The sequence below is a fragment of the Zonotrichia leucophrys genome, unplaced genomic scaffold (genome assembly GCF_028769735.1).
Source record: "Zonotrichia leucophrys gambelii isolate GWCS_2022_RI unplaced genomic scaffold, RI_Zleu_2.0 Scaffold_114_145095, whole genome shotgun sequence".
NCBI lineage: Eukaryota > Metazoa > Chordata > Aves > Passeriformes > Passerellidae > Zonotrichia > Zonotrichia leucophrys.
The window spans coordinates 59,193-78,292 of record NW_026992319.1 but is presented as its reverse complement, the minus strand read 5'-3'; the positions used below and the strand labels follow the sequence as shown (position 1 = coordinate 78,292).

The following is a 19,100-nucleotide window of genomic DNA, read 5'->3' as shown; positions in this document are numbered from 1 at the left end:
TTTGGGTCTGAGATGGGACCCAGTAACTGGGGGGGTCAGTTTGGGTCTAAAGGGGACCCAGTAACTGGGGGGGTCAGTTTGGGTCTGGGATGGGACCCAGTAACTGGGGGGGTCAGTTTGGGTCTGGGATGGGACCCAGTAACTGGGGGGGGTCAGTTTGGGTCTAAAGGGGACCCAGTAACTGGGGGGGTCAGTTTGGGTCTGAGATGGGACCCAGTAACTGGGGGGGTCAGTTTGGGTCTGGGATGGGACCCAGTAACTGGGGGGGTCAGTTTGGGTCTGGGATGGGACCCAGTAACTGGGGGGGTCAGTTTGGGTCTGGGATGGGACCCAGTAACTGGGGGGGTCAGTTTGGGTCTGGGATGGGACCCAGTAACTGGGGGGGTCAGTTTGGGTCTGGGATGGGACCCAGTAACTGGGGGGGTCAGTTTGGGTCTAAAGGGGACCCAGTAACTGGGGGGGTCAGTTTGGGTCTAAAGGGGACCCAGTAACTGGGGGGGTCAGTTTGGGTCTAAAGGGAACCCAGTAACTGGGGGGGTCAGTTTGGGTCTAAAGGGGACCCAGTAACTGGGGGGGGTCATTTGGGTCTGGGATGGGACCCAGTAACTGGGGGGGTCAGTTTGGGTCTGGGATGGGACCCAGTAACTGGGGGGGTCAGTTTGGGTCTAAAGGGGACCCAGTAACTGGGGGGGTCAGTTTGGGTCTGGGATGGGACCCAGTAACTGGGGGGGTCAGTTTGGGTCTGGGATGGGACCCAGTAACTGGGGGGGTCAGTTTGGGTCTGGGATGGGACCCAGTAACTGGGGGGGGTCAGTTTGGGTCTAAAGGGGACCCAGTAACTGGGGGGGTCAGTTTGGGTCTGGGATGGGACCCAGTAACTGGGGGGGTCAGTTTGGGTCTAAAGGGGACCCAGTAACTGGGGGGGTCAGTTTGGGTCTAAAGGGGACCCAGTAACTGGGGGGGTCAGTTTGGGTCTAAAGGGGACCCAGTAACTGGGGGGGTCAGTTTGGGTCTGGGATGGGACCCAGTAACTGGGGGGGTCAGTTTGGGTCTGAGATGGGACCCAGTAACTGGGGGGGGCTCTGACCCCGTCCTAAGAGTGACACAGGAATTTTGAGGGCTCTGATTTTGTCCTGAGGGTTGATCCACCCCTGGTGAAGTCCAGGCTGCTCCTGAGGGCGCCCCCAAAAACTGAGGAGGGGGTTGTCCAGCATTGTGGGGGTGTCCCCGTTGTGTCCCCGTTGTCACCCTGCCCTGCTGTCCCTTGCAGCCCAGCCCCTCTGGAGGCAGCCAGGAGCTCTCAGAGAGCGAGGAGAGCGTTTATTCCGGCCTGGAGGATTCGGGAAGCGACAGCGAATCCTCTGGGAATGAGGAGGAGGAGGAGCACGAGGAGGAAGAGGAGGAGGACGATGAGGAAGAAGCCCCTGGGAGCCCCTCAGCTCCTCAGACCCAGGTGAGGGCCTGACTGTGATCCTGCCCTGGATTTGGGGGGCTCCAATCCCATTCCGGAACATTCCCGGGGTTCTCTGCTTCCCAAAATCCAGGAATGGATTGGTCCTGATCCATTTTTCTGGGAGAAGTTGGAATTAGTGTGGTGAACGGTTCATGGCTAGGGATGAGATTGTCCTGGGGAAAACCGTGGGGAAAAGAGAAATTAAATCCCCCAGAGTTTTTTCCAGGGTTTCTTTTGGGAGAGAAAAATTAAATTAAATCCCCCAGAGTTTTTTCCAGGGATTTTTCTGGGAGAGCTGCAGTGGGGTTTGGGATGGGAAACAGGGAATGGCTTCCCATGGAATATTGGGGTTTTGGGATGGAATTCCCAGGCAATCCGGGGCTGCCCCGGGGTCCCTGAGACATCCCAAAATAACAGGAGGTGTTCCTTGGGAATGGGGTCATCCCTAAAATCCCCTCCATTCCCACCCCATTCCCAGATTGGCTCCTCCAGGAGGGAATTCCCAGGGAATCCCACCCCAGCCACATTCCCACATTCCTACCCCCTTATCCCAGATTTTTCCAACTCATCCCGGGATTCCCAAGGTTTGGGATTGAGCAGAATCCTCCCCATTCCTTGGAGCCCAAACTTGCCCAAATTCCCTCGTTTTGCCCCAGTTTCTGTGAAGAAAAGGGAAATTGCAGAGGAGAATTCCAGAGCACCTGGAGTGGAGCAGGACAGGGAGGGGCTGGAATGGGAATGGGATTGGGATTGGGAATGGTGGAATTCCCTGGAATAGCTGGGGAAGCTCATCCTGGAGAAAAGCAGGATTGAGGGGATCCAGGGTGGGATCTGCTCCCAAGGAAACAGGGACAGGACCCTGGGAACAGCCTTGCCTTGAGATTTTCAGGAGTGTTCCCCCCTGGAAAGGCTGGAATTCTGGGCTGGAATTGCCATTCCCGGCTGGAATTCCCTGATCCCTGTGGATGTGGGATGGAGACACGGCCAGGAGCGGCCTGCGAGGCTCCAGGGGTTTTTCCAACCCCAGCAATTCCCTGATCCCAGTGGGTTTTTTGTTGGATCACCCTGGAGCAGCTCTGAGAATCCCAAATCCTGGCTCTGCCGTTCCCAAAATCCCAAATCCCAGAGCTGCCATTCCTGAAATCCCAAAATCCTCAAATCCCAGAGCTGCCAATCCCCAAAAGACCAAAAACCCAGATCCCAGAGCTGCCATTCCCCAAATTCCCAAATCCTGGAGCTGCCATTCCCTGCTCCCCACATCCCAAAATCCCCAAATCCCAGAGCTGCCATTCCCAAATGCCCAAATCCCAGAGCTGCCATTCCCAAATCCCAAATCCCAGAGCTGCCATTCCCAAATGCCCAAATCCCAGAGCTGCCATTCCCAAATCCCCAAATCCCAGAGCTGCCATTCCCCAATCCCAAATCCCAGAGCTGCCATTCCCCAATCCCAAATCCCAGAGCTGCCATTCCCCAATCCCAAATCCCAGAGCTGCCATTCTCCAATCCCAAATCCCAGAGCTGCCATTCCCAAATCCCCAAATCCCAGAGCTGCCATTCCCAAATCCCAAATCCCAGAGCTGCCATTCCCAAATCCCAGAGCTGCCATTCCCAAATCCCAAATCCCAGAGCTGCCATTCCCCAATCCCAAATCCCAGAGCTGCCATTCCCAAATCCCCAAATCCCAGAGCTGCCATTCCCAAATCCCCAAATCCCAGAGCTGCCATTCCCAAACCCCCAAATCCCAGAGCTGCCATTCCCAAATCCCAAATCCCAGAGCTGCCATTCTCCAATCCCAAATCCCAGAGCTGCCATTCCCCAATCCCCAAATCCCAGAGCTGCCATTCCCCAATCCCCAAATCCCAGAGCTGCCATTCCCCAATCCCCAAATCCCAGAGCTGCCATTCCCAAATCCCAAATCCCAGAGCTGCCATTCCCAAATCCCCAAATCCCAGAGCTGCCATTCCCAAATCCCCAAATCCCAGAGCTGCCATTCCCCAATCCCAAATCCCAGAGCTGCCATTCCCAAATCCCCAAATCCCAGAGCTGCCATTCCCGAATCCCCAAATCCCAGAGCTGCCATTCCCCAATCCCAAATCCCAGAGCTGCCATTCCCAAAATCCCCAAATCCCAGAGCTGCCATTCCCAAATTCCCAAATCCCAGAGCTGCCATTCCCAAAATCCCCAAATCCCAGAGCTGCCATTCCCCAATCCCAAATCCCAGAGCTGCCATTCCCAAATCCCCAAATCCCAGAGCTGCCATTCCCCAATCCCAAATCCCAGAGCTGCCATTCCCAAATCCCCAAATCCCAGAGCTGCCATTCCCAAATCCCCAAATCCCAGAGCTGCCATTCCCCAATCCCAAATCCCAGAGCTGCCATTCCCAAATCCCAAATCCCAGAGCTGCCATTCCCCCAACCCCCAAATCCCAGAGCTGCCATTCCCCAAATTCCCAAATCCCAGAGCTGCCATTCCCAAATCCCCAAATCCCAGAGCTGCCATTCCCAAATCCCCAAATCCCAGAGCTGCCATTCCCCAATCCCAAATCCCAGAGCTGCCATTCCCAAAATCCCCAAATCCCAGAGCTGCCATTCCCAAATCCCCAAATCCCAGAGCTGCCATTCCCCAAATCCCCAAATCCCAGAGCTGCCATTCCCCAATCCCAAATCCCAGAGCTGCCATTCCCAAATTCCCAAATCCCAGAGCTGCCATTCTCCAATCCCAAATCCCAGAGCTCCCAAACCTTTCCAGGCTCTTCCCAAACTCCTCCAGGGCTCTTCCCAATGTTCCCAAACCTTTCCAGGGTTATTCCCAGAGCTCCCAAACCTTTCCAGGCCTGTCCCTACTCCACTCCAAGGTTTTCCCTTAATCCCAAATTGCTTCAGGGCTGTTCCCAGAGCTCCCAAACTTTTCCAGGGTTATTCCCAGAGCTCCCAAACCTTTCCAGGGATGTTCCCAAACCACTCCAGGGCTCTTCCCAGAGCTCCCAAACTTTTCCAGGGCTGTTCCTTCTCCACTCCAAGACTTTTTCTTAATCCCAAATTAAGGAGCTTTTCCCAGAGCTCCCAAACTTTTCTCCACGGCTTTTCCCAGAGCTCCCAAACCTTTCCAGGGATGTTCCCAAACCACTCCAGAGTTATTTCCAGGATTCCCAAATTGCTCTGGGGCTCTTCCTACTCCACTCCAGAGCTCTTCCCAGAGCTCCCAAACTTTTCCAGGGGCTGTTCCTACTCCACTCCAGGGTTTTTGCTTAATCCCAAACTGCTCCAGGGTTATTCCCAGAGCTCCCACTTTTCTCCAGGGCTCTTCCCAGACCTCCCAGACTTTTCCAGGACTGTTCCCACTTTTGTCCATGGTTCTTCCCAGAGCTCCCAAACCACTCCAGGATTTTTCCCAAAGCTTCCCAATTGCTCCAGGGCTCTTCCCACAGCTCCCAAACCTTTCCAAGGATGTTCCCAAACCTTTCCAAGGATGTTCCCAAACCTTTCCAGGGTTATTCCCAGAGCTCCCAAACCCTTCCAGGTCTGTTCCTACTCCTCTCCAGGGTTTTTCCTTAATCCCAAATTGCTCCAGGGCTGTTCCCAGAGCTCCCAAACCTTTCCAAGGATGTTCCCAAACCTTTCCAGGGTTATTCCCAGAGCTCCCAAACCTTTCCAAGGATGTTCCCAAACCACTCCAAGGTTGTTCCCAGGATTCCCTAACTTTTCCAGGGCTCTTCCCAGAGCTCCCAAACCTTTCCAGGGTTGCTCCCAGAGCTCCCAAACTTTTCCTTGGCTGCTCCCACAGCGCTCCAGCACCATTCGGGTTTTTAATGGAAAAGCAGGGGGACTTCGTGGAGAAGTGGGGTTTTTATGGAATTGGGAAGCACTGGGATGAACTGGGACAGACTGGGAGGCACTGGGACAGACTGGGATGGACTGGGACAGACTGGGACCAGACTGGGATGAACAGGGACAGACCAGGACAGACTGGGATGGGCTGGGACAGACCGGGATGAACAGGGACAGACTGGGATGGACAGGGAAGGACTGGGACAGACCGGGACAAATAGGGACAGACCAGGACAGACTGGGATGGACTGGGACAGACCGGGACAAACAGGGACAGACTGGGATGGACAGGGAAGGACTGGGACAGACCAGGATAGACTGGGATTGACTGGGACCAGACTGGGATGAACAGGGACAGACCAGGACAGACTGGGATGGGCTGGGACAGACCGGGACAAACAGGGACAGACTGGGATGGACAGGGATGGACTGGGACCAGACTGGGAGGCACTGGGACAGACCAGGACAGACCAGGACACACTGGGATGGACTGGGAGGCACTGGGACAGACCAGGACAGACTGGGACAAACAGGGACAGACTGGGATGGACAGGGACGGACTGGGACCAGACTGGGAGGCACTGGGACAGACCGGGACACACTGGGATGAACGGGAACAGACCGGGACAAACAGGGACAGACTGGGAGGCACTGGGACAGACCAGGACAGACTGGGACCAGACTGGGAGGCACTGGGACAGACCGGGACACACTGGGACGGACTGGGATGGACTGAGAGGCACTGGGACAGACCAGGACAGACTGGGATGGACAGGGACGGACTGGGACCAGACTGGGAGGCACTGGGACAGACTGGGACGGACTGGGATGGACTGGAACAGACTGGGATGAACGGGAACAGACCGGGACAAACAGGGACAGACTGGGAGGCACTGGGACAGACCAGGACAGACCAGGACACACTGGGATGGACTGGGAGGCACTGGGACAGACCAGGACAGACTGGGACGGACTGGGATGGACTGGGAGGCACTGGGACAGACCAGGACACACTGGGACGGACTGGGATGGACTGGGAGGCACTGGGACAGACCGGGACCAGACTGGGACGGACTGGGATGGACTGGGAGGCACTGGGACAGACCAGGACAGACTGGGACGGACTGGGATGGACTGAGAGGCACTGGGACAGACCAGGACAGACTGGGACAAACAGGGACAGACTGGGATGGACAGGGACAGACTGGGACCAGACTGGGAGGCACTGGGACAGATTGGGACGGACTGGGATGGACTGGGATGGACTGGAACAGACTGGGATGAACGGGAACAGACCGGGACAAACAGGGACGGACTGGGAGGCACTGGGACAGACCAGGACAGACTGGGATAGACTGGGATGGACTGGGACAGACTGGGATAGACTGGTTCCAGACTGGGAGGGACTGGGACCAAACTGGGACTTACTGGGATGGACAGGGAAGGACTGGGACCAGACTGAGAGGCACTGGGACAGACCAGGACAGACTGGGACGGACTGGGATGGACTGGGAGGCACTGGGACAGACCGGGACAAACAGGGACAGACTGGGATGGACTGGGACGGACTGGGACCAGACTGGGAGGCACTGGGACAGCCCGGGACACACTGGGATGGACTGGGACAGACGAGGACAGACTGGGACACACTGGGATGGACTGGGACAGACCAGGACAGACTGGGACACACTGGGATGGACTGGGACAGACCGGGACACACTGGGAGGCACTGGGACAGACCGGGACACACTGGGATGAACTGGGACAGCCCGGGACACACTGGGAGGCACTGGGACAGACCGGGACACACTGGGATGAACTGGGACAGCCCGGGCCAGGCCGCTCACGCCGGGCTTTTCCGGGATTTTCCGTCTTCGGCCGCGGGCGGGGGCAGCCGGGGAAGGTGAAACCCAACTCCAGCCCCATCGCAGCGCCAAAAACCTGGGAAAAGCGTTATCCCGGCTCCCCGCGGGGCTCCCGCGGCCCTTAAAGCCGCCTTTGTTTTCCCGGTAATCCCATCCCTGCTCCGGATCCGCCCGGGACGGCGCGCTCGGCTTTTACAGCTCCCACCGGGAGGGAGCGCGGGGCTGCGGCCGCGATCAGAGCCCGCTCCTCAGCTGCTTTTCCAGCAATTCCCTGCATCGGGATCCCGATTTTCCAGCAATTCCCTGCATCGGGATCCCGATTTTCCAGCAATTCCCTGCATCGGGATCCCGATTTTCCAGCAATTCCCTGCATCGGGATCCCGATTTTCCAATCATTCCCTGGATCCTGACCTCGCTTTTCCAACCATTTCATGAATCCCAATCCTGCTTTTCCAACCATCACTGAATCCTGACCCCGATTTTCCAATCATTCCCTGGATCCTGACCTTGCTTTTCCAACCATTTCATGAATCCCAATCCTGCTTTTCCAGCCATCACTGAATCCTGACCCCGATTTTCCAATCATTCCCTGGATCCTGACCTCGCTTTTCCAACCATTTCATGAATCCTGACCTTGCTTTTCCAGCAATTCCCTGCATCGGGATCCCGATTTTCCAATCATTCCCTGGATCCTGACCTCGCTTTTCCAACCATTCCCTGAATCCCAATCCTGCTTTTCCAATCATCACTGAATCCTGACCCTGCTTTTCCAGCAATTCCCTGGATCATGATCCTGATTTTCCAGTTATTCCCTGGATCCCGACACAATTCCTGTTTTTGCAATCAAACCTGGATCCTGATCCTGCTTTTCCAACCGTTCTCTGAATCCTAACACAAATCCTGCTTTTCCAATCATTCCCTGGATCCTGACCTCACTTTTCCAACCATTTCATGAATCCCAATCCTGCTTTTCCAACCATCACTGAATCCTGACCCCGATTTTCCAATTATTCCCTGGATCCCGACACAATTCCTGCTTTTCCAATCAAACCTGGATCCTGATCCTGCTTTTCCAACCATTCCCTGAATCCTAACACAAATCCTGTTTTTCCAGCCATTCCCTGGATCCTGACCTCACTTTTCCAACCATTCCCTGAATCCCAACCCTGCTTTTCCAACCATTCCCTGAATCCTGACCCTGCTTTTCCAATCATCACTGAATCCTGACCTCGATTTTCCAATTATTCCCTGGATCCCGACACAATTCCTGCTTTTCCAATCAAACCTGGATCCTGATCCTGCTTTTCCAACCATTCCCTGAATCCTGACCCTGCTTTTCCAGTCATCCCTGAAAGTTATCCTGACATAAATCCCACTTTTCCAGTCATTCCCTGAATCCCAATCCCCCTTAGGCAGCCCTGGATTCCCTGGGAATTCCATCCCCAAATCCCAGTTTTCCACGGGCAGCCATTCCCTGTTTCCCATCCCAAACCCCTCTGCAGCCCTCCGAGAAAAACCCTGGAAAAGGCTCTGGAATTCTCCTGGAATTCCCTGCTCCCCCTGCACATTCCCAGCTCATTCCCAAACCTCTCTGGTGCCCAATCCAGATTCCAGCTGGGATCTGAGCGGGGCAGAATTCCCACTTTTCCCTGGCGTTCCACAGCCCCTTTTCCATGGATCCATGCCTGGGCTGGTTCCTGGCTCCCCATCCCGAGGAATTTCCCATTCCCATCCCAATCCCTTCCAGGCCGGGATTAACGATCTCCTTTCCTTCCTTGGCACAAAAAAAAATCCCGGGAATTTCGTGCTGGGATCTCACAGAGCTGCTCTTTCCCGGTTTTCCAGGCCCAAGGGGCTCCTGGGAAGAGGAAAGCCTTGGAAGATGATTCCCCCTTGGAAGGGAAGCAGGATTTGGTCGTCCACGACGAGTACGAGGAGGACAGCTCGGATGAGGAGGTAGGATCCCGAAAACTCATGGAATTTGTGGAATTTTGGCTTGGATTTGAGATGGAAGCGATGGATTTGGTCTGATGGATTCGGTGTCTGGGAGAAATGATGGATTTGGGAAAAGTCTGGAGCAGCTTATCCTGGAGAAAAGTGGGATTGAAGGGATCCAAGGTGGGATCTGCTCCCAGGGAATGGGACAGGACCCAGAGAACGGCCTCAGGTTGGGATTTTTGGGAATATTCCAAAAATATTCCAGCCTTCCTGGGATCCCCATTCCCATCTGGAATTCCCATCCCTGTGGGTGTGGGATGTGGCCAGGCCGGAATTGCCATTCCCAGCTGGAATTCCTGGCTGGAATCCCATTCCCAGGGTTTCCCATCCCTGTGGATGTGGGATGGGGACATGGCTGGGCTGGGATCCCCATTCCCAGCTGGAAATGCCATTTTCTGTGGATGTGGGAACCCCCATACCCAGCTGGAATTCCGGGTTGGGATCCCCATTCCCAGCTGGAATTCCGGGCTGGGATCCCCATTCCCAGCTGGAATTCTGGGTTGGGATCCCCGTTCCCAGCTGGAATTCTGGGCTGGGATCCCCGTTCCCAGCTGGAATTCTGGGTTGGGATCCCCATTCCCAGCTGGAATTCTGGGCTGGGATCCCCATTCCCAGTTGGAATTCTGGGCTGGGATCCCCATTCCCAGCTGGAATTCCGGACTGGGATCCCCATTCCCAGCTGGAATTCTGGACTGGGATCCCCATTCCCAGCTGGAATTCCGGGCTGGGATCCCCATTCCCAGTTGGAATTCTGGGCTGGGATCCCCATTCCCAGCTGGAATTCTGGACTGGGATCCCCATTCCCAGCTGGAATTCTGGGCTGGGATCCCCATTCCCAGCTGGAATTCCGGGCTGGGATCCCCATTCCCAGCTGGAATTCTGGGTTGGGATCCCCATTCCCAGCTGGAATTCTGGGCTGGGATCCCCATTCCCAGCTGGAATTCCGGGCTGGGATCCCCATTCCCAGCTGGAATTCCGGACTGGGATCCCCATTCCCAGCTGGAATTCTGGGCTGGGATCCCCATTCCCAGCTGGAATTCTGGGTTGGGATCCCCATTCCCAGCTGGAATTCTGGGCTGGGATCCCCATTCCCAGCTGGAATTCTGGGCTGGGATCCCCATTCCCAGCTGGAATTCTGGGTTGGGATCCCCATTCCCAGCTGGAATTCTGGGCTGGGATCCCCATTCCCAGCTGGAATTCCCATCCCTGTCGGTGTGGGATGGGGACAAGACCGAGGTTGGCCTTTTCCAATCTCTCAATTCCCAGATTTCCATCTCCGTGTGGGCTCTGGGGAGGGAGGGAATTCCGGGAACGCTGCGAATTCCGTGTGGGATCACTCCCGACGCTCCTGCTCCGGAATTCCAGCGCTCCCTGAGCTTTCCCAGCCTCGGAGAAACCTCGGGAAGAGCTCTGGAATGTGCGCAGGGCTGGGCCCTTCCCTGATCCCTGCTCAATCCATTACCGGCCCTGGCAATTCCCGGCGCTCCGGGGGCGGGATGAGCCCGGAATTCTCCTGGAAAAGGCCCCGGGAGCCGCAGCCCCGAGCGGGACAGAGCCTCGGATAGGGGGAGAATTCCGGAATTACGGCTGGAAAAACGGCCTGGGAAGGGCTGGGATACAGCAGGAATGGGATAATCGGGTCAGGAATGGGAGTGGGAATGGGATCAGGAATGGGATGGGAATGGGATCAGGAATTGGATCAGGAATGGGATTGGAAATAGGATTGGGAATAGGATCAGGAATGGGATCAGGACGGCGCCACCGAATTCCAGAGGGATCCCAAAACCCCCAGGGAAATCCTGGAGATTTTTCCAGCAGCTCCTCCTGAGCCAAGGCCGCCTCCAGAGCGGGGTTCTATGGGATTTCTATGGAATAACAGTTTTGGGAATGTGAGGGAAAACTCGGGAACGCATCCCCGGAGCTGCCAGAGGGGGGAGCGCTGATCCCGGCCCTGAGCCGTTCCAGAGCCTTTGTTCCCAAAAAACCCTGGAAAAACTCGGGAAAACTCCGGGATTCGGGTTTGGTGCTCCTTATCCTGGATTTTTGGGAATGGCTCCGTCGTATCCCGATCCTAATTAATTCCTGACCCTGCCCTAAGGAAAGTTTTCCATGGATTTCACCCTGTGAACAGTGGGATTAACCCAGGGAGGAAATTTTGGGAATTGTGCTCAGATAAAGGTTTTTATACAGGAAAATCCGAGAAATTAGGCAGGAAAATGTGAGCGGTTTTTTTCTGGATTTCAGTAAAATTGTGGAAATTTTGGGATATCAAAATCCTCAGAATCTTTTGGAACAGAGGGAATAGTCTCACGCAGTGCCTTGGAGGGGGGATTAGGTGGGATTTTGGGAATATTCCCCCTGGAAAGGTCTGCCTAGGCTTTTGGGATTCCATGGTTTATAGGATTCCATGGTTTATAGGATTCCATGGTTTATGGGATTCCATGGTTTGGGATTCCATGGTTTGGGATTCCATGGTTTGGGATTCCATGGTTTATAGGATTCCATGGTTTATAGGATTCCATGGTTTAGGATTCCATGGTTTATAGGATTCCATGGTTTGGGATTCCATGGTTTATAGGATTCCATGGTTTGGGATTCCGTGGTTTATAGGATTCCATGGTTTATAGGATTCCATGGTTTGGGATTCCATGGTTTTGGGATTCCATGGTTTATAGGATTCCATGGTTTATAGGATTCCATGGTTTATAGGATTCCATGGTTTGGGATTCCATGGTTTATAGGATTCCATGGTTTATAGGATTCCATGGTTTATAGGATTCCATGGTTTGGGATTCCATGGTTTATAGGATTCCATGGTTTGGGATTCCATGGTTTATAGGATTCCATGGTTTATAGGATTCCATGGTTTGGGATTCTGTGGTTTAAAGGATTCCATGGTTTGGGATTCCATGGTTTATAGGATTCCATGGTTTATAGGATTCCATGGTTTATAGGATTCCATGGTTTGGGATTCCATGGTTTATAGGATTCCATGGTTTTGGGATTCCATGGTTTATAGGATTCCATGGTTTATAGGATTCCATGGTTTATAGGATTCCATGGTTTGGGATTCCATGGTTTATAGGATTCCATGGTTTATAGGATTCCATGGTTTATAGGATTCCATGGTTTATAGGATTCCATGGTTTATAGGATTCCATGGTTTGGGATTCCATGGTTTGGGATTCCATGGTTTATAGGATTCCATGGTTTGGGATTCCATGGTTTATAGGATTCCATGGTTTGGGATTCCATGGTTTGGGATTCCATGGTTTTAGGATTCCATGGTTTTGGGATTCCATGGTTTATAGGATTCCGTGGTTTATAGGATTCCATGGTTTATAGGATTCCATGGTTTGGGATTCCATGGTTTATAGGATTCCATGGTTTATAGGATTCCATGGTTTATAGGATTCCATGGTTTGGGATTCCATGGTTTATAGGATTCCATGGTTTATAGGATTCCATGGTTTGGGATTCCATGGTTTGGGATTCCATGGTTTATAGGATTCCATGGTTTATAGGATTCCATGGTTTATAGGATTCCATGGTTTATAGGATTCCATGGTTTATAGGATTCCATGGTTTATAGGATTCCATGGTTTGGGATTCCATGGTTTGGGATTCCATGGTTTATTGGATTCCATGGTTTATAGGATTCCATGGTTTGGGATTCCATGGTTTGGGATTCCATGGTTTGGGATTCCATGGTTTTGGCATTCCATGGTTTATAGGATTCCATGGTTTGGGATTCCATGGTTTATAGGATTCCATGGTTTATAGGATTCCATGGTTTGGGATTCCATGGTTTATAGGATTCCGTGGTTTATAGGATTCCATGGTTTATAGGATTCCATGGTTTTGGGATTCCATGGTTTTGGTATTCCATGGTTTATAGGATTCCATGGTTTATAGGATTCCATGGTTTATAGGATTCCATGGTTTGGGATTCCATGGTTTATAGGATTCCATGGTTTATAGGATTCCATGGTTTGGGATTCCATGGTTTATAGGATTCCATGGTTTATAGGATTCCATGGTTTTGGGATTCCATGGTTTATAGGATTCCATGGTTTGGGATTCCATGGTTTATAGGATTCCATGGTTTATAGGATTCCATGGTTTATAGGATTCCATGGTTTGGGATTCCATGGTTTATAGGATTCCATGGTTTATAGGATTCCATGGTTTGGGATTCCATGGTTTGGGATTCCATGGTTTATAGGATTCCATGGTTTATAGGATTCCATGGTTTGGGATTCCATGGTTTATAGGATTCCATGGTTTATAGGATTCCATGGTTTGGGATTCCATGGTTTATAGGATTCCATGGTTTATAGGATTCCATGGTTTATAGGATTCCATGGTTTGGATTCCATGGTTTATAGGATTCCATGGTTTATAGGATTCCATGGTTTATAGGATTCCATGGTTTGGGATTCCATGGTTTATAGGATTCCATGGTTTATAGGATTCCATGGTTTGGGATTCCATGGTTTATAGGATTCCATGGTTTGGGATTCCATGGTTTATAGGATTCCATGGTTTGGGATTCCATGGTTTATAGGATTCCATGGTTTGGGATTCCATGGTTTGGGATTCCATGGTTTGGGATTCCATGGTTTATAGGATTCCATGGTTTATACGATTCCATGTTTTGGGATTCCATGGTTTATAGGATTCCATGGTTTATAGGATTCCATGGTTTATACGATTCCATGGTTTGGGATTCCATGGTTTATAGGATTCCATGGTTTATACGATTCCATGGTTTTGGGATTCCATGGTTTATAGGATTCCATGGTTTATAGGATTCCATGGTTTATAGGATTCCATGGTTTGGGATTCCATGGTTTATAGGATTCCATGGTTTGGCATTCCATGGTTTGGGACTCCATGGTTTATAGGATTCCATGGATTATAGGATTCCATGGTTTTGGGATTCCAGTTAAATCCCAATTCCCAAGCCATCCCTGTTTGCCCAGCCCGGTTTCCCTGGGCTGGATTTGGGATCAGTCCTGGAGCCCTTGGGGCGCGCCGGGATCAGCAGCAGGAGCTGGAATTGCTGGAAAATGGGAATTGCAGGAGATCCCTGAGCCTTTTCCAGGGGTTTTTATGGGCGAGCTGGGGAGGGATTTGCTGTAAAAGCTGAACGGATGAAAAACTGGGAATGGCTTCCTATGGAATTTTGGGCTTTTTTGGGGTGGAATTCTCAGAGAATCTGGGGCTGCTCCGTGCCCTGAGCATCCCGGGATAGCAGGAGCTGCCCCACGGGATTGGAGGGGTGGGAAACAGGGAAGGTTTCCTATGGAACATTGGGATTTTGGGCTCTGGGGGCGCTGGGATGGAATTCCCGGGTGATCCCCATCCAGCCGGGCCGGGATCCCGGATCCGCTCCCGGAATTCCCTGCGTCCCGAGGCGCTCTGCGCTTCCCCGGCACCTGCAGCGGCAGCAGCAGCAGCAGCAGCCGGTCTGGAAAAGCTGGAGCGGCTCCGGAGCGGCCCCCGGGAGCGTTTTCCCCGGGAATTGCCCCCGCGCTCCGCACGGATCCGTCCTGGCCCCGCTCCCGCCGCTCCCGCCTGGCGCCGTGCCCGGGAAATGCAGCGGGGAAACGGCGGCGGCGGCGGCGGCGGCGCTCCCGGCCCGGGCCCCGCGGGGAACGCGGAGCGAGCCCGGCTGGCGGCGATGGAACCGGGCCAGACCCGGGTCACAGCGGTGGGACAGAGCCAGTCCCGGGTCACAGGGATGGGACAGAGCTGATCCCAGCACCCGGCCATGGCACCGGGCCAGACCCGGGTCACAGCGGTGGGACGGAGCCAGTCCTGAGTCTTTGGGAGGGTACAGAGCCGATCCCGGCTCTTGGGGATGGCACCGGGCCAGACCCGGGCTCCGCGGGGAACACGGAGCGAGCCCGGCTGGCGGCCATGGCACCGGGCCAGTCCCGGGTCACAGCGGTGGGACAGAGCTGATCCCGGCTGCCGGGGATGGCACCGGGCCAGTCCCGGGTCACAGGGGTGGGACAGAGCTGATCCCGGCTCCCGGCCATGGCACCGGGCCAGTCCCGGGTCACAGCGGTGGGACAGAGCTGATCCCGGCTGCCGGGGATGGCACCGGGCCAGACCCGGGTCACAGGGGTGGCAGGGACACGATCCCGGCTGCCGGCGATGGCACCGGGCCAGTCCCGGGTCACAGCGGTGGCAGGGACACGATCCCGGCTGCCGGCCATGGCACCGGGCCAGTCCCGGGTCACAGGGGTGGCAGGGACACGATCCCGGCTGCCGGGGATGGCACCGGGCCAGTCCCGGGTCACAGCGGTGGGACGGAGCCAGTCCCGAGTCTTTGGGAGGGTACAGAGCCGATCCCGGCTGGCGGCCATGGCACCGGGCCAGACCCGGGTCACAGGGATGGGACAGAGCTGATCCCGGCTGGCGGCCATGGCACCGGGCCAGACCCGGGTCACAGGGATGGTGCAGAGCTGATCCCGGCTGCCGGGGATGGCACCGGGCCAGTCCCGGGTCACAGCGGTGGGACAGAGCTGATCCCGGCTGCCGGGGATGGCACCGGGCCAGTCCCGGGTCACAGGGGTGGGACAGAGCTGATCCCGGCTGGCAGCGATGGCACCGGGCCAGTCCCGGGTCACAGGGATGGTGCAGAGCTGATCCCGGCTGCCGGGGGTGGCACCGGGCCAGTCCCGGGTCACAGCGGTGGGACAGAGCTGATCCCAGCACCCGGCCATGGCACCGGGCCAGACCCGGGTCACAGGGATGGTGCAGAGCTGAAATCCCCGCACCCGGCCATGGCACCGGGCCAGAGCCCGGGCTTTGCGGTGGTGCAGATCCCGGCTGCCGGCCCCTGCTGGCCCGGCGGGGGACACAGAGCAGGCCCGGCTCCCGGAGATGCCACCGAGCCAGTCCCGGGTGTTTGGAATGGCAGGGAGCGAGCCTGGCTCTTGGGGATGGCACCGGGCCAGTCCCGGGTCTTTGGGATAGCAGGGACACGAGCCCGGCTCCCGGTGGTGGCACCGGGCCAGAGCCGGGTCACGGGGATGGCACTGCGCCTGTCCCGTGTCACAGGGGTGGGACAGATCCCAACCCGGCTCCTGCTGGCCCGGCGGGGGACACGGAGCGAGCCCGGCTCCCGGCCGTGGCACCGGGCCAGTCCCGGGTCTTTGGGATAGCAGGGACACGAGCCCGGCTCCCGGCCGTGGCACCGGGCCAGACCCGGGTCACAGGGATGGCACAGAGCTGATCCCGGCTGCCGGGGCTGGCACGGATCCCAATCCCACTTCCCTGGGATGGCCCAGATCCCGATCTTGCTCCCGCTCTGACCTCGCTCCCGCTCCCGGTGCCCCGGGGCTGGCACAGATCCCGATCCCGGCTCCCCCGGGGCTGCCCCCGGGATTCCAATCCCGGCTCCGTGCTCTGACCCTGCTCCCGGTGCCCCAGGGCTGGCCCAGATCCCAATCCCGGTGCCCCAAGGATCCCGATCCCGCTCCGTGCTCTGCCCCCGCTCCCGGTGCCCCGGGGCTGGCACCGACCCCAATCCCGGCTCCGTGCTCTGACCCCGCTGCCGGTGCCCCGGGGCTGGCCCCGACCCCAATCCCGGCTCCGTGCTCTGACCCCGCTGCCGGTGCCCCGGGGCTGGCCCAGATCCCAATCCCGGTGCTGCCGGTGCCCCGCTCCCGTGCCGGCGCTGCGGCGGCATTCCCATTCCCATTCCCGCTCCCATTCCCACTGCCATTCCCACTCCCATTCCCATTCCCGGCCGGAGCGGAGATGGATGTGCCGGGGCTGCCGGCGGGAGGAAGCGGCCGGGGGCTCCGTTTCCTCCCGGAATGACAATTCCAGATGTCGGGATAATGGATGGATGGATGGATGGATGAGGGCTCGGCGGCAGCGGCGGCGCTTCCAAGGCCGTTCCCTCCTCCGCAGCCGGGCCGGGGGTCGGGAGGGGGAGGCTCCCGGCGGGATCGGGAGCTCCGAGCGCCGGAGCCAGCGGAGGAGCGGCGGGGGGAGAATTGCAGGGCAGCGAACAACGGGAATGCGCCGCTGGGCTGGCAGCGCTTCCCGAGCCGCCGGAGCGCGGCCCGAGGGGCCCCGCGCGTGCTGCGGAGCTGCCGGGCTGGCCCGGACTGGGAACGGCAGTGTGGGATAACGGGATAACGGGGGAATGGGGACGGGGGAATGGGGATGGGATCGTGGGGATGGGATAACGGGGGAGTGGGATAATGGGGGAATGGGGTAATGGGGATGGGGGAAGGGGAATGGGGAGATGGGAATGGGATAATGGGGATGGGATAGCAGGGATGGGATAGCGGGGATGGGATAACGGGGGAGTGGGATAATGGGAATGGGATAGTGGGGATGGGAATGGGAATGGGATCGTGGAGATGGGGGAATAGGGGAATGGGAACGGGAGTGTGGGATAACGGGGGAATGGGGATGGGGGAATGGGGATGGGATAGTGGAGATGGGGAATAGGATAATGGGAATGGGATAGTGGGGATGGGATAATGGGGATGGGATAATGGGATGGATAATGGGAATGGGATAATGGGGGAATGGGATAATGGGAATGGGGTAATGGGGAATGGGGTAATGGGGGTGGGGGAATGGGGATGGGATAGTGGAGATGGGGAATAGGATAATGGGAATGGGATAGTGGAGGAATGGAATAATGGGGATGGGGTAATGGGAATGGAATAGTGGGGATGGGATAGTGGGGATGGGATAATGGGAATGGGATAATGGGAATGGGATAGTGGGGATGGGATAATGGAGATGGGGAATAGGATAATGGGAATGGGATCATGGGAGTGGGATAATGGGGGAATGGAATAATGGGGATGGGGTAATGGGGGAATGAGATAGTGGGAATGGGATAATGGGGATGGGATAGTGGGGGAATGGAATAGTGGGGATGGGATAGTGGGGATGGGATAATGGGGGAATGGGATAATGGGAATGGGGTGATGGGAATGGGATAGTGGGGATGGGATAGTGGGAATGGGATAATGGGAATGGGATAATGGGAATGGGATAGTGGGGATGGGATAATGGGGATGGGATAATGGGGGAATGGAATAATGGGGATGGGGTAATGGGAATGGAATAGTGGGGATGGGATAGTGGGAATGGGATAATGGGGATGGGATAGTGGGAATGGGATAGTGGGAATGGGATAACGGGGGAGTGGGATAACGGGGGAGTGGGGTAATGGGGATGGGGTGATGGGAATGGGATAGTGGGGATGGGATAGTGGGGATGGGATAATGGGAGTGGGGAATAGGATAACGGGAATGGGATAGTGGGAATGGGGAATAGGATAATGGGAATGGGAATGGGGACTGGGATTGGGAATGGGATAGTGGGATTGAGATAATGGGAATGGGATAATGGGGATGGGATAATGGGAGTGGGATAATGGGAATGGGATAATGGGAATGTGATAATGGGACTGGGATTGGGAATGGGATAGTGGGAATGGGGCGCTGGGAATAGGAATGGGGGAATGGGAACGAGGTAATGGCAATGGGATAATGAGAATGGGAATGGGATAATGGGATTGGGAATTGGGGAATGGGAATGGGGGATTGGGAATAGGAATGGCGGAATGGGATAATGGGAATGGGGACTGGGATTGGGAATGGGAATGAATAATGGGATTGGGACTTGAGGAATGGGAATGGGAATGAGAGCAGCTGCTCGGGATTTGGGAATGGGGCTGGGGTCAGGAATGGGTTAATGCCAGGCACGGGGGTGGGGATCCATGGGTTTGGCTCCAAAAACAGGGAATGCTTTGTGAGGGAATGGCCTGGGCTGCCCAAATTCCAGATCCTGTTGTCCCAGCTTCCAGCCTCAGTTTCACAACTTTCAGCACTGATTCTTCCCAAATTCCAGCGCCATTTTCCCCACATTCCAGCCCCACTTTCCCAGATTTCAGCCCCTTTTTTTGCC

The 19,100-nt window shown here is 55.6% G+C and overlaps 2 protein-coding genes across 2 annotated transcripts in view; one reads left to right on the top strand and one right to left on the bottom strand.

Annotated features, from left to right (window-relative positions):
- Window positions 1-19,100, top strand: part of LOC135460868 (ribosome biogenesis protein bop1-like) — a gene marked incomplete at its 3' end in the record, with an annotated part of 83,021 nt that overhangs the window by 5,397 nt on the left and 58,524 nt on the right. The window contains exons 2-3 of the mRNA XM_064737821.1: window positions 1,271-1,453; window positions 8,991-9,101. Of these exons, the coding sequence (XP_064593891.1) occupies window positions 1,271-1,453; window positions 8,991-9,101 (294 nt within the window). The remainder of the gene's footprint in view (window positions 1-1,270; window positions 1,454-8,990; window positions 9,102-19,100) is intronic.
- Window positions 1,610-7,206, bottom strand: LOC135460866 (keratin-associated protein 10-10-like). Its single transcript, XM_064737819.1, is given in 6 exon segments — window positions 1,610-1,626; window positions 5,842-6,374; window positions 6,577-6,807; window positions 6,809-7,118; window positions 7,121-7,152; window positions 7,196-7,206. Coding segments are annotated over 6 exon segments (1,134 nt in total).